Source organism: Thalassophryne amazonica, chromosome 19 (assembly GCF_902500255.1).
Source record: "Thalassophryne amazonica chromosome 19, fThaAma1.1, whole genome shotgun sequence".
NCBI lineage: Eukaryota > Metazoa > Chordata > Actinopteri > Batrachoidiformes > Batrachoididae > Thalassophryne > Thalassophryne amazonica.
In genome coordinates, this window is record NC_047121.1 from 25,082,148 (window position 1) to 25,096,538 (window position 14,391).

At 46.8% G+C, this 14,391-nt stretch overlaps 1 protein-coding gene across 1 annotated transcript in view; it reads right to left on the minus strand.

The window, feature by feature from the left end:
• si:dkey-288a3.2 (protein phosphatase 1 regulatory subunit 37) overlaps positions 1-14,391 on the minus strand; it is a 312,886-nt gene that overhangs the window by 220,871 nt on the left and 77,624 nt on the right. Inside the window, exons 7-8 of the mRNA XM_034194841.1 lie at positions 9,174-9,329; positions 4,482-4,594 (exon numbers count right to left, since the gene is read on the minus strand). Of these exons, the coding sequence (XP_034050732.1) occupies positions 4,482-4,594; positions 9,174-9,329 (269 nt within the window). The remainder of the gene's footprint in view (positions 1-4,481; positions 4,595-9,173; positions 9,330-14,391) is intronic.

Below are 14,391 nucleotides of genomic sequence, written 5' to 3' on the forward strand. Positions count from 1 at the left end.
TTAATCAAAGTGTTCCTTCTTTTGGTAGCACTGGAGGGATTCAGGGGGAAGTGTATGTGAGACCATGCCAGGCAGGCCTTTAATTTCTAGCCTTTTGACTTCCACAATCGCCACTCACATGACAAGAAGGTGTAGTTTATTCTGCCAATCAGGCAGAAAGAATGCATGTTATTAGGACTGTAGAACGAAATGTGTGGAGGCAGGACATTTACGGAAGGGGGAATTCTCTGGATGACACTCACTGTTTCTCATTTCCTCAGTATTATTTGAGAAGAGCAAGTATCAGTTCGATAAAAGCATCTGAGGATGTACACTTGTCTATCAGAAAGTTAATCCATGTAGAGTTAACGCCTCTTCATCAGAAAAGCAGCCATACTGTCTGTAAAAGGTAAATACGCTCAAAGTGTTTTGCAATCGTGCCTCACATTGACCTGTTAATGCACATCAACTTCACAACCTACCATGCAAGGTGCTCAACTGCACCACCAAGAGTGGTGCAGTTGAGCACCAACTCTGACATTTAGAACATGGATTAAAACACCTTAATAACAGTAAATAAGGTGGTACATAATAAATTTTTCAGTGTAAAATTTGTTTTGCAGTGAGCATACTCATATGGTCTCACTCCAAACAGTATTAAATTCAATATGTATTTAAAAGGTGGGTGGCACAGTGCTTAGTGGTTAGCACTGTTGCCTCACAACAAGAAGGTCATGGGATCACTTCCCACCTGATCCTTTCTATGTGGTGTTTGCATGTTCTCCCCTTGTTTGCATGGGTTCCTTCTGGGTTCTTCTACTCTCTCCCACTTCCACAGATATGCAGTTAGGTGAATTGGTGACTCTAAATTGACCATAGGTGTACAACCCCAATCCCAATGAAGTTGGGACATGGTGTAAAAAGTATATAAAAACATAATACAATGATTCGCAAATCCTCTTCAACCTATATTCAACGGAATACACCACAAACGCAAGATATTGCTGGCTTTTGAACTTTGCGCTGGTAACAGTCTGGATGGTCATTTACCTCTTTTGTCCGGAGGACACGACAACCATGATTTCCAAAAACAACTTGAAATGTGGAGTCATCAGACCACAGCACACTTTTCCACTTTGCGTCTGTCCATTTGAAATGAGCTCGGGCCCAGAGAAGGCAGCGCATTTCTGGATGTTGTTGATGTATGGCTTTTGCTTTGCATGTAAGTCCCTTCGGCTGCCGCCTTGTTTGCACTCGGGGTCGCCACAGCAAATCCAAGGTGGATCTGCATGTTGAATTGGCATAGGTTTTACACTGGATGCCCTTCCTGACGCAACTCCACATTACATGGAGAAATGTTGCAGGGGTGGGATTTGAACCCGGAACCTTCTGCACTGAAACCAAGCGCATTAATCACTTGGCCACCATTGCTTTGCATGGTAGAGTTTTAACTTGCACTTGTAGATGTAGCAACAAACTGTGTTAACTGACAATGGTTTTCTGAAGTGTTCCTGAGCCCACGTGGTAAGATCCTTTACACAATGATGTCACTTTTAATGCAGTGCTGCCTAAGGGATCAAAGGTCACAGTCATTCAATGTTGGTTTGTGAAATATAGCGAAGATTCATCCCATCCTGTCTATGGCTGATGCTGAGACTTTGATTCATGCATTTGTCTCTTCTTGATTGGCCTATAGTAATGCTCTATTTTCTGGTTTACCACAGTCCAGGATTAGGGGTCTTCAACTGGTTAAAAATGCTGCTGCCAGACTTTTGACACAAAGCAGAAAATTTGACCACATTATGCCCGTTTTGGCGTCCCTGCACTGGCTTCCAGTCACTGCAAGATTGGATTTTAAGGTATTGTTATTAGTTTATAAGATTGTTCATGGACTCGCACCTCCATATCTGGCTGACCTGGCAAGGTCCTATGTACCAGCTTGGGCCCTGCGTTTGCAGGGTGCAGGACTTTTATGTGTTCCCAGGGTGAATAAAAAGTCTGCCGGTCACAGAGCTTTCTCTTACCGTGCCCCAGCTCTGTGGAATGATGCACACATATGGCATCCAGATACTGTGGATACTTTTAAATCACATTTAAACACTCATTTGTTTTCCTTGTTTTATCATTAGTGTTATTACGTGTTTTTATTTTTGTATTCTTTTATGGTTTTGTCTTTTTATTGTGTTTTTAAATTTTTAATTCAGTTTTTTCTGTTTTTATTATGTTGTGTGAAGCACCTTCAGAGGATTTCATTGTGAATTGGCGCTATATAAATGAATACATTTGATTTGATTTGATTTGATGGAATCCCTAAATTCCTTGCAATTGAACATTGAGAAACATTGTTCTTAAACTTCTTGACTATTTTTTTTCGCAGTTCACAAAGTGGTGATCCTTGCGCCATCTTTGCTTGTGAATGGCTGAGCATTTTGGGAATGCTCCTTTTATACCCAATCATGACACTCACCTGTTTCCAATTAACCTCTTCACCTGTGGAATGTTCCAAAGAGGTGTTCTTTGAGGATTCATCAACTTTCCCAGTCTTTTGTTGCCCCTGTCCCAGCTTTTTTTGAAATGTGTTGCAGGCATCCATTTCAAAATGAGCAAATATTTGCAACAAAAACAAAAAAAGTCTATCAGTTTGAACATTAAATATCTTGTCATTGTGGTGTATTCAGTTGAATATAGGTTGAAGAACATTTGCAAATCATTGTATTCTGTTTTTATTTACATTTCACACAATGTCCCAACTTCATTGGAATTGGGGTTGTTCATGCGAATGTGATTTTTTTTTTTGTTTGTCTATATGTGACCGTGTGATAGACTGGTGTCCTGTTCAGGGTGTACTCCGCCTCATGCACTATGACTGCTGAGAGAGGCTCTAGCCTCCCCATGAGCCTTGTTTGGAATTCTCAGGGTGCAGGACTACTTTGTGTCCCTAGGGTGAATAAAAAGTCTATTGGTCACAGAGCTTTCTCTTTTCTGTGAAATGATCTCTCTGCATCAATAAAACAGTCAGATTCTGTAGTCCAGACTTAAGACGCACTTATTTTCCCTTTCGTATGGCTAGCACACTGGCATAGTATGTTACTATGCTTTTTATCCTTATCCTCTTATATACCTGCTCTATTCAAGGATTAGTAATTTCCATGGATCATTTTACAGAAGTTAAAAGTCACAGGAGTCTTAACAGACACAATCCATAAAAATAACTGAAATGGAGCATTTAGATGGGACTAAAATCACTAAAACAACCTGGTAATAGTTATATTACCCAACCTCTTTATGTGAAACTAATCCCGTCCGAAACACGCTTATAATAAAGCTAATTTATCACAATGATATAGGTGATTTAAGACTATTTGAAGTCGGATGTTGCAACAATATTTGAAAGACTGCATTTCTATATCACTTTTCCAGATACTCAAAGCACTTTACAATGATAATTGTAAAGTACCTCACAACAAAGCCTCACATTTCCTCCCCCAGCCAAACACAGTACCCATTTTTCCAGCTGGGTGGACTGAGACCATACTGATTAAGTGTCTTGTCCAAGGACACAGACAGATAGCATGAGCGGAATTCAAGCCGAGGTCTACATAGTAGCACACCGGCTGCTTGTCTGCTGAAAATTTTGAAATGTTTAAATTCTCTGGCACGCATTAATTTTGTGAACTGCACGCGAATATTGTGCAAACAATTCAAAAACACTGAGTGTCAGTGTGAGTCATTGCATCAGCGCAACGCACTTCAGCACAGCTCATCTGAACAATTATGACGAGATGATAAAATCTACAATAACTGTAATTTTACAGATACTCATAAGAAGCAATGAAAATGCAACTGTCTTACCAAGCCATTACAATATAAATATATATATAAGTGTTACAAATAATTACCTTTTACACAACTCTGAATGCGTTCTCCACCTCATGAAGTGCACAAGAACAGCTGCAGCTGTAGAAAATTCTTCTGTGATTCCAGAGCGATTAGAAGTGGTTTCATCAGATAAACTCTGAGAGCAAAAGATTAATCTGCTGCAAAATCATGCCGTGCCGTGCCAAATTGCACGCCAGTTAAATGTATGCAAGTGTAACTAAGAGCTAGTCTCAATGACTTTGTGGACTTGGCCATCAGAAGTTTATCTTTACACACTGAAAGCATCAAACTTATACAGACATTCAAATATCTCAAAAGAGACTCAGTGTACTCATAAGGTCGAAGGTCCAGGTCTTCAGAGTCCTGCTGCTGTCTCACTGTATGGTTGTGAATTTTGAACTTGAAACAGATGCACCGGGCATCTGCCTGGGACATTGTCATCCATGACACAAAGCAGCCCTGTGATGTGGTGGATGCGGCAACAGACATCACCAGCACATACTCCCAGACTTGACCTGATCTGAAAACAGTCTTTGTGTCATATGACCCATTCTTTTCTGTGCAGACTGTTAAAATTTATTAGATTTTTCTTCCAAAGTACAAGATGGTTTGTTGCTGCTTACCAGTGCTTTGGCCAGATGAATCATGCCGCTTTCAGTGATCTGGTTGTTCCTCAGCAATAAAACTTTCAGACCTGCCGTCTGCCACCTCAGGCCATCACACAGCTCCTCCAAACCTGAAAAAAAAAACAGCACATGGAGAACATACAGTACATTACAGTAACAGAATGTCTTCAACTGAACTGCTCATCTGTGTTTGCACGTGCAAATTAATGACACCAACAGATGTTCAGTGGGAGTGTTGCAGTCGTTGTACTTGAGTTCCACTAATTATGGAAAGGTAACAATTGCGTGTGCATGTTCACATATCTAAGACCTGCCTACTCTATTTTCATACTCTGCTTTTCTTTTTTCTTTTGCAGGCTGCTGGCAAACAAACTTATGTAGGCTGTTCTCAAATCATTAACTCCTGGGTTCACATGCATGACTAACACACAGTGTGTGGATTAAAAACATGCATGTAGAACTTCCCACATGCTCAAACTGTTTATAAAGGAAGAACATGATCTGTGCATGTGTAAGTCTCAGTCTTGCTGCATAAATGGTATGCATATGGTTTTCCAGCTCTCAAGTGTGACTGCAAATGCAATAGTAAATTTAAAGAGACACAACATATCTAATATGTTGTGCTATTATTTTAGTCTTGTGTCCCATTTTATTGAGTGTTTGCACAAACAATTATCTGTCAAGATAGAAAGACACACACACACACACCTGTCTGGAAATAAATGATATTTGCCCATGTTTGCCTTCTACTGTGAACAAATTCATCAACTTTCATTCAGGATGTCGCTGATGCCACTTTCTAGTTACAGTGAAAATAAGTGCATCGTCTGCAGCAAGGCCCCATCACACTTAGCATAAATGAGAAGGAATGAAGCCGAATCAGCCAGAATGGGAAAAATTTCTCAGATTTCGTGGCGCAGTCAGGAGAGACAGCCATTCGGACAGCAGTGTATGAATGCCGATTGACTATTTAGAAATTGAGTGGATCTCGTCTTGACTCTGTCGTGCGCAGTCCATGTGCATGCCACGAATGCGGTCCAAATGTAGTCTGAACACAGTACAAATACTTAGACTGCTGTCAGATTGCAGTAAGAAAAAGAAGAATGCATATCGACTGCCGTACGGGTGCGGCTTGGGTATTTTTGGTTCCTTTAGGGATAAAAATAAAGTGGGTGAAATTTCATGAGATTTGAAAAATATTAACCACTGCCACCCGGCCCCTGTTTTTTGTAATGTGCGAGTGACATTTTTGAGTTCTGGACTGGATACTTTAGTTCATTAGTGGCATATTTTGTTATATCTACATCAGGTCACATTTTTGAGGCATTCAATGTCAACATGGATGTCCTCATTAAGGACCAATCAGAGTGGGAGTATGATCCATCATTCCAGTCGTCATTGCTGCTTTCAATGACCTTACTAAGGCAGGAGTTGCACTTATACAGGATTATGATCAGATCCTAATGAAGGATGAACAGCAGCACCAATACCTGCTGCAAGTTGTTAAGTGGCATCGACGTCAGTTCCTGGTTTTGAAGAAAATCGGAACCAAATGCCGCTCTCCATGACTGTTTGTTTTCACCAAATAGTTGGACAGTGACATGTAATATTTTTTATCTCTTCCGTATGGTCAGTTAAAGGATTGTTTCATTTGTGAACAGGTACATTACTACTGCTGATTTATGGCAATATGCTCAACTATTGCAATTTCCGCCCCGTGTGCGGCAGTGGATAGAATAGTCGTATCAAAATAAAATTTTGCACAAAACATTTTCTCATCAAGATGAACAATTTTGTTGGGAAGCACCTTAAGAAAAGCACATTTTTATTGTTGACATACTGTCGAGGACCACTCATATATATATATATATATATATACATGTGTGTGTGTGTGTGTACATACATACATACATACATACATACATACAATGCTGTTAGATCTTGTCGCTGCGTTTGATACAGTGGATCATAGTTTTCTACTTGATAAATGGACTACCTTTATATAGCACTTTTCCATCTGCATCAGACGCTCAAAGCGTTTTAAAATAATGTGTCACATTCACCCCAATGTCAGGGTGCTGCCATACAAGGTACTCACTACACACTGGGACCAACTAGGGGATTCAGGACCTTGTCCAAGGGCCCTTAGTGATTTTTCAGTCAGGCTGGGATTTGAACCGAGGAGCCTCTGGTCCCAAGCCCAGTGCTTAACCACTAGACCATCACCTCTCCTTGATAGACAAGAGAATAATTTTGGGAATACTGGGAATGTCCTTGCATGGTTGACATACTGTATTACTTAACCCCTTAATGCCCATCGTCGCATATATGCTACAATCTCTGACTCAAATATGTAACTTACCAAATTGACCTGTACGCCTGTTGTCGCAAATTTGCAACATACCATCATTATTATTATAACATTATAACATAAAGGCATTACCAGAATACCCAATATTACTATCTACTTTTTGTGCAAAAGTGAAATTAATAATCTCAACATTATTTAACATCTACTTAAAGGCAAAAACACACACAAAACATTTTTTAATATACAGCTATATAAATTCGGGTGTTAAGGGGTTAACCAGATGCTCTTATTTTCTATATAACAACACTGCTTCTAACCTTGGTGACATGAAATATGAAATATCTTGAAGCCCACTGCTCTTCTCCCTTTATATAGCACCCCTCTGGCACATACTGGCATTATGGGATTACTTTTCATTGCTATGCTGATGACACTCATTTGTACATGCTTATAACTGCTGGTAATCTCACACACAGAAAGTCTTTAGAGGATTTCCTTGTGTCAGTGAAAAGCTGGGTGTCCAACAGTTTCTTTCTTTTAAACTCGAACAAGACCAAAATGATTGTCCTTGGTTCAGCGAGATATCGACATCAGTTTGACCAGCTAATGCTTAACGTCTGCTTCTGCATCATACATCACACTGACAAAGTGAGGAATCTGGGAGTGATTTTTGATCTCATGCTGTCCTTTGACATACACATTAAATAGATCATGAGGACTGCTTTCTTCCACCTGCAAAACATAGTGAAGATTCGCCCCATCCTGTCGATGGGTGATGTGGAGACTCTGATCCATGTATTTGTCTCTTCTAGACTGGACTACTGCAATGTTCTATTCTCTATTTTACCACAATCCACCCTTGGGGGGGGCTCCAATTGGTTCAAAATGCTGCTGCCAGTGTTTTAAATAGAAGTAGAAAGTTCGAGCACATTTCACAGATTTTGGCAACACTTCCACTGCCTTCTGGTCTCTGTGAGGTTGGATTTTCAGCTTCTGTTGCTAACCTATAAGCTTATTTATGGACTAGCACCTCACTAATTAGCTGACCTAATAAAACCCTACGTACCAGCCTAGGCGCTGCGTTCTCAGAGAACAAGACTACTTTGAGTCGCTAGGGTGAATAAAAAGTCTGCAGGGCACAGAGCCTTCTCTTATCATGCACCTGTTTAATTAAATCAACTTCCTGATAAAAGAGTTAGAATCTGGCGAGACATTCAAGTCCAGGCTAGAGAGGCATCTATTCTCCCTCTCGTATGGCTAGCATACTGGCATAGTATGCAACTATGCCTCCTATCCCTTTAACTCATCTTATTAGCAATGGAACAGGTCTTGGCCTCACTTCACCTAAATTCTGGATGTGTTAGTGAAGCTCAGTGCTAGCTACCAGTGATCACCTTAGTATTCTTTCTGCCTCCCTGTCGATTTATTGCTGGTTAACTCATACCTTAGTCTGCTTTAGGAATATGCTCCTCCATGATGATGTGATAGATGGATGCTGGCCACACATCCCAGGGTGCTGGACGACCCCCTGCCAATGACTGTGTGCTCATCTCAGTAATGCACTTTGTTTTGATGCTATTCTGGTTTTTCTGTTTTCTGTTTCTTCAGCTTTGTAAAATCATTGTACAAACCTTGTAACTGTATGAAAGGCCTAAGCAATGGGTCACCCCTCTCAGTCTGGTCTGCTTGAGGTTTCTTGCTCAACATCTGCTGTCACCTGTGTGCTTGCTCTAGGGGTGGTTAAGTTTGGACCTTACTTGTGTGAAGGGGCTTTGTTGTGATTTGACATTGTATACATGAAAATAAATTGAAATTGATTCAGGACTATCTGAAACACAACAAATCATGAAGGGTGTGACAAATGACTCAGCACATCACAAACTACAGAGGCAGCACAAATAGCTCTACAAGTGCAGATGTCTCACTGGCTGAAGAGCTGAACTGCTTCTTTGGCCAGTTTGAGATCAACAAATCTGCAACAGTGTCAAGTACCTCAACCAGCTTTCAATACCCACACTATCACACTACAGGAACAGGATGTGAGGCATGTGCTGAGGTCAGTGAACCCAAGAAAGGCTGCTGGATCTGATGGAGTACCATGTAAACCACTGCCCACTTCCTCCCAAGGCATTGTGTTGAATCCACTGCTCTATTCACTCTACCACTATGACTGCACACCAGCCCACTCATCTAACACCATCATGAAAATGGCTGATGATGCAACAGTCATTGGGCTCATCTGAAGGGGAGACAAGTCAGCATACAGGGATGAGATCAAGAAACTGGCAAATTTCATTTTTTTATGATATCCTAGTGACAGACAAACAAACAGACCCCTTGGTGTAGGTAAGGGTTACTTGGTTGCGTATTTAACTTACCAGTATCTGCTATAGCGTTGTGGCTGAGCTGTAGTGTGTGGACAGTGTTGTTGTATCGGAGAAGGTCTCCCAGCTGCAGGGCATCCTGGTAGCTGTTCAGCAGGTTGTTGGTGAGATGGAGCTCTTGCAATGTTTTGTTTGATTTCAGAGCACCAACTACACAAGCAAAAAAATTTTCAATGACAAATTTATTGGGGGGTGGGAGTATGCACTCACAGAATGGAAAGATATGAGTGGACAGATTAAAAATCACAACAGTGTAATCTGAAATCTAATATTGCTTTGGTACAACTGCGTCATCATGCATGTGTCCGAAGCCAGTGTGTGACCATGAAAATAAAGACAAAAAAAAGCCTAAAATGAAACATTGTTAGTGACTATTACATATGAACTTAACAGATTCTGTTGTGTGGGCCGCTGAAGAGGAGGTACTGCTGGCCCACCACCACCAGAGGGCGCCCTGCCTGGAGTGCGGGCTCCAGGCACCAGAGGGCGCTGCCGCCGACGAAGGCTGTCAGGGTGACAGCTGTCACCCATTACTAGACACAGCTGACTGCACTCAGGACGGAGTATATCAGCAGGACAGCGTCTCCACCTCAGTGCCGAGATATCGCCTTGAGATTAAGCTGATTACAGAAAGCACCTTGCTTGGATAAGTACTCACCTTCCTGCTTCATTATTACAAGAGGTGGAGGCGGCTTCTCCCCTCTCCGTCTACTGGGTGCTGTCGCATCCATACCTGTGTGTTTGTGCTCTTTCCCGCCAGCAGTACCGGATCCGACGAGCGAAGGCAGTGGCCACCTGGGAATTCGGGACTTGGCGGTTCCAGTACTCCTGGTTTTCGGTGGCAGAGGAAATCTGGGTGGTTCCGGTTCGACTGGGACGGACGTCTCCTACCTTCGAGCCTGCCCACACAACACCAGCAGATTTCGACTTACAACTCTAAAGTATTAATTGTTGTATTGGTTGTGCCCTGTTCACAACAGTAAAACTTGTTATTTCACCTTTCTCTATTGTCCGTTCATTGCGCCCCCTGTTGTGGGTCCGTGTACCTACACTTTCACAACAGGATATCTCGGCCAGCGTCATGGATCCCGAGGGGCGTCAACCGGCTGTTGAACGGCCAATGGAAGAACAGGGCGCAGCGGCGGCTTCGGGAGGGGTAATCGGTGAGTTGCAGCGGATCCTCACCGCTTTCACCACTCGGATCGATTTTATGACCGAGCAGCACGTTCTCCTAAACCGCAGGGTGGAGGCTCTCGCCGCACAAATGGAAGCGCGCCCTCCGGGCGCCGCTGCGGCTCTCCCTCCCGAGGACCCTGCGTGTGAGAATGACGTTCCACTGGTTGTTCAACGGCCCCTTCCTCCGTCCCCTGAAGCATACATAAGCCCTCCAGAACCGTACGACGGCTGTGTGGAGACGTGCGCGGACTTCCTTATGCAATGTTCGCTCGTCTTCGCTCAGCGTCCCGTGATGTACGCAGCTGATGCTAGCAGGGTAGCTTATGTAATCAACCTGCTTCGCGGGGAGGCACGCGCTTGGGCTACAGCGCTCTGGGAACAGAGCTCACGGCTCCTTCAGTCATACGACGGGTTTGTACGGGAGCTCAGAACGGTGTTCGATCATCCCAACAGAGGAGAGTCCGCTTCAACCGCATTACTGTCCATACGACAGGGACGTCGGAGCGCAGCTGCCTATGCAGTCGCCTTCCGCATCGCGGCAGCGAGATCCGGCTGGAATAGCACTGCCCTCCGCGCTGCCTTTGTAAATGGATTGTCTCTGGTCCTAAAAGAGCACCTGGTGGCTAAAGACGAACCGCGGGATTTAGACGGGCTCATTGATCTGGTCATACGGCTTGACAACCGGTTAGAGGAACGTCGCCGGGAGCGAGGCGAAGGGCGTGGCCAGGCACGGGTCGTCCCTCTCCCTTCCGGGTCCGATCGAGTTCCGCCGTCCCCACGCTCCTCTGTTCCGGCGCTCCGTGCGCTTACGGCTCCCCCTGCTGTCGAAGCTATGGACACGAGCAGGGCAACATTTAGGGCACCTGAAGCACAAAGGAGGCGGGCCCACGGAGCTTGTTATGTTTGTGGCTCGAGTGAGCATATGGCAAACGATTGCCCCGAGCGGTTAAACACCGACGCCCGCCCCTAGAGACTGGGCCAGGGGTGGGCCAAAACATGCACGTGGGACACACCCACATTGCTACACGACTCCCAGTCACGATCCTATATGAGGATTCAACCCTGAAAGCCCCAGCACTGGTGGACACGGGCTCTGAGGGGAATCTGCTTGACAGCAGATGGGCCAGGGAGATAGGGCTCCCTCTGGTGGCTCTTACCTCGCCTGTGCAGGTTCGGGCACTAGATGGCTCCCTACTCCCACCAATCACGCACAAGACACCTCCAGTAACTCTGGTGGTGTCAGGTAACCACCGGGAGGTGACCGAGTTCTTCGTGACTCAGGCCACCTCCCGTGTGGTTTTAGGGTTTCCATGGATGCTGAAGCACAATCCCCGGATTGATTGGCCGTCCGGGGTAGTGGTACAGTGGAGCGAAACCTGCCATCGGGAGTGTCTCGGTTCCTCGGTTCCTCCTGGCTCCCAAGCTAAGGAGGAGGTCCGAGTCCCGCCCAATCTGAAGGCGGTGCCAGCGGAGTACCATGACCTCGCTGACGTGTTCAGCAAGGATCTGGCCCTCACGCTACCTCCCCACCGCCCGTATGATTGTGCCATTGATTTGGTTCCAGGCAGTGAGTTTCCGTCCAGTAGGCTGTACAACCTCTCACGGCCGGAACGCGAATCCATGGAGACCTACATCCGGGACTCTTTAGCTGCCGGGTTGATCCGGAATTCCACCTCACCGATGGGCGCAGGTTTCTTTTTTGTGGGTAAAAAGGATGGCGGGCTTCGTCCATGCATTGATTATAGGGGGTTGAACGAGATCACGGTTCGCAATCGATACCCGTTGCCCTTGTTAGATTCGGTGTTCACCCCCCTGCATGGAGCCAAGATGTTCACCAAGCTGGATCTTAGGAATGCGTATCATTTGGTTCGGATTCGGAAGGGAGACGAGTGGAAGACGGCATTCAACACCCCCTTAGGTCATTTTGAGTACCTGGTCATGCCGTTCGGTCTCACTAATGCTCCCGCGACCTTCCAAGCGTTGGTAAACGATGTCTTGCGGGACTTCCTGCACCGGTTCGTCTTCGTGTATCTAGACGATATACTCATCTTTTCCCCGGATCCTGAGACTCATGTCCGGCATGTCCGTCAGGTCCTGCAGCGGTTGTTGGAGAACCGTCTGTTTGTGAAGGGCGAGAAGTGTGAGTTCCACCGCACTTCTTTGTCCTTCCTGGGGTTTATCATCTCCTCTAACTCCGTCGCCCCGGATCCGGCCAAGGTTGCGGCGGTGAGAGATTGGCCCCAACCCACTAGCCGTAGGAAGCTGCAACAGTTCCTCGGCTTCGCTAATTTCTACAGGAGGTTCATCAAGGGCTACAGTCAGGTAGTTAGCCCCCTGACAGCCCTGACCTCTCCAAAGTTCCCTTCACCTGGTCGGACCGGTGCGAGGCCGCGTTCAAGGAGTTGAAACGGCGCTTCTCGTCTGCACCAGTTCTGGTGCAGCCCGATCCTAGCCGCCAGTTAGTGGTTGAAGTGGATGCCTCGGACTCAGGGATAGGAGCGGTGCTCTCCCAGAGCGGGAGGACCGATAAGGTCCTTCACCCGTGTGCCTATTTTTCTCGCAGGTTGACCCCCGCTGAACGGAATTATGACGTCGGCAATCGGGAACTCCTTGCTGTGAAAGAGGCCCTCGAAGAGTGGAGACATCTGTTGGAGGGAACAGCCGTGCCATTCACGGTTTTCACTGACCATCGGAACCTGGAGTACATCAGGACCGCTAAGCGTCTGAACCCCAGGCAAGCCCGCTGGTCATTGTTCTTTGGCCGTTTTGACTTCCGGATTACCTACCGCCCCGGGACCAAGAACCAGCGATCGGATGCATTGTCCCGGGTGCACGAAGAGGAGGTCAGAACGGAACCGTCGGATCCCCCGGATCCCATCATCCCGGAGTCCGCTATCGTGGCCGCCCTCACCTGGGACGTGGAGAAGACCGTCCGGGAGGCCCTGACCCGTGTCCCGGACCCCGGAGACGGACCAAAGAACAAACTATACGTCCCACCAGAGGCCAGGGCCGCAGTCCTAGACTTCTGTCACGGTTCTAAGCTCTCCTGTCACCCAGGGGTGCGAAGGACCGTGGCAGTCGTCCGGCAACGCTTCTGGTGGGCATCCCTGGAGACCGACGTCCGGGACTACGTCCAGGCTTGTACCACCTGTGCCAGGGGCAAGGCCAATCATCAGAAGACCTCAGGGCAGCTACAGCCACTGCCCGTGCCTCATCGCCCCTGGTCCCATATCGGCCTGGACTTCGTCACGGGTCTCCCGCCGTCCCAGGGAAACACCGTCGTCTTCACGATAGTGGACCGTTTCTCCAAGGCGGCCCACTTCGTGGCCCTCCCGAAGCTCCCTACGGCCCAGGAGACAGCGGACCTCCTGGTCCACCACGTCGTCCGTCTGCATGGCATACCATCAGACATCGTCTCCGATCGCGGTCCCCAGTTCACCTCACATGTCTGGAGGAGCTTCTGCCGGGAACTGGGGGCCTCGGTCAGCCTTTCGTCCGGGTACCACCCCCAGACCAACGGGCAAGCAGAGCGGGCCAACCAAGAACTGGAGCAGACACTACGCTGTGTGACAGCCGCGCACCCGACGGCCTGGAGTACCCACCTGGCCTGGATCGAGTACGCCCACAACAGCCAAGTGTCATCAGCCACCGGCCTCTCCCCGTTTGAGGTGTGCTTAGGGTATCAGCCCCCCTTGTTTCCGGTGGTCGAGGGAGAGGTCGGTGTGCCCTCGGTCCAGGCCCACCTACGGAAGTGCCGTCGGGTGTGGCGTGCTGCCCGCTCTGCTTTGTTGAAGGCCCGGACGAGAGCGAAGAAACATGCAGACCGGCGGCGGGCCCCGGCCCCCACGTACCGTCCTGGGCAGGCAGTGTGGTTGTCCACCAAGGACATTCCCCTTCAAGTGGACTCCCCCAAGCTCCAAGAACGGTACATCGGTCCCTTCAAGGTTGTCAAAGTCATCAATCCCGCCGCAGTGAGGCTTCAGCTTCCGGCCTCACTGCGGATACACCCAGTATTCCACGTCTCCCGGATAAAGCC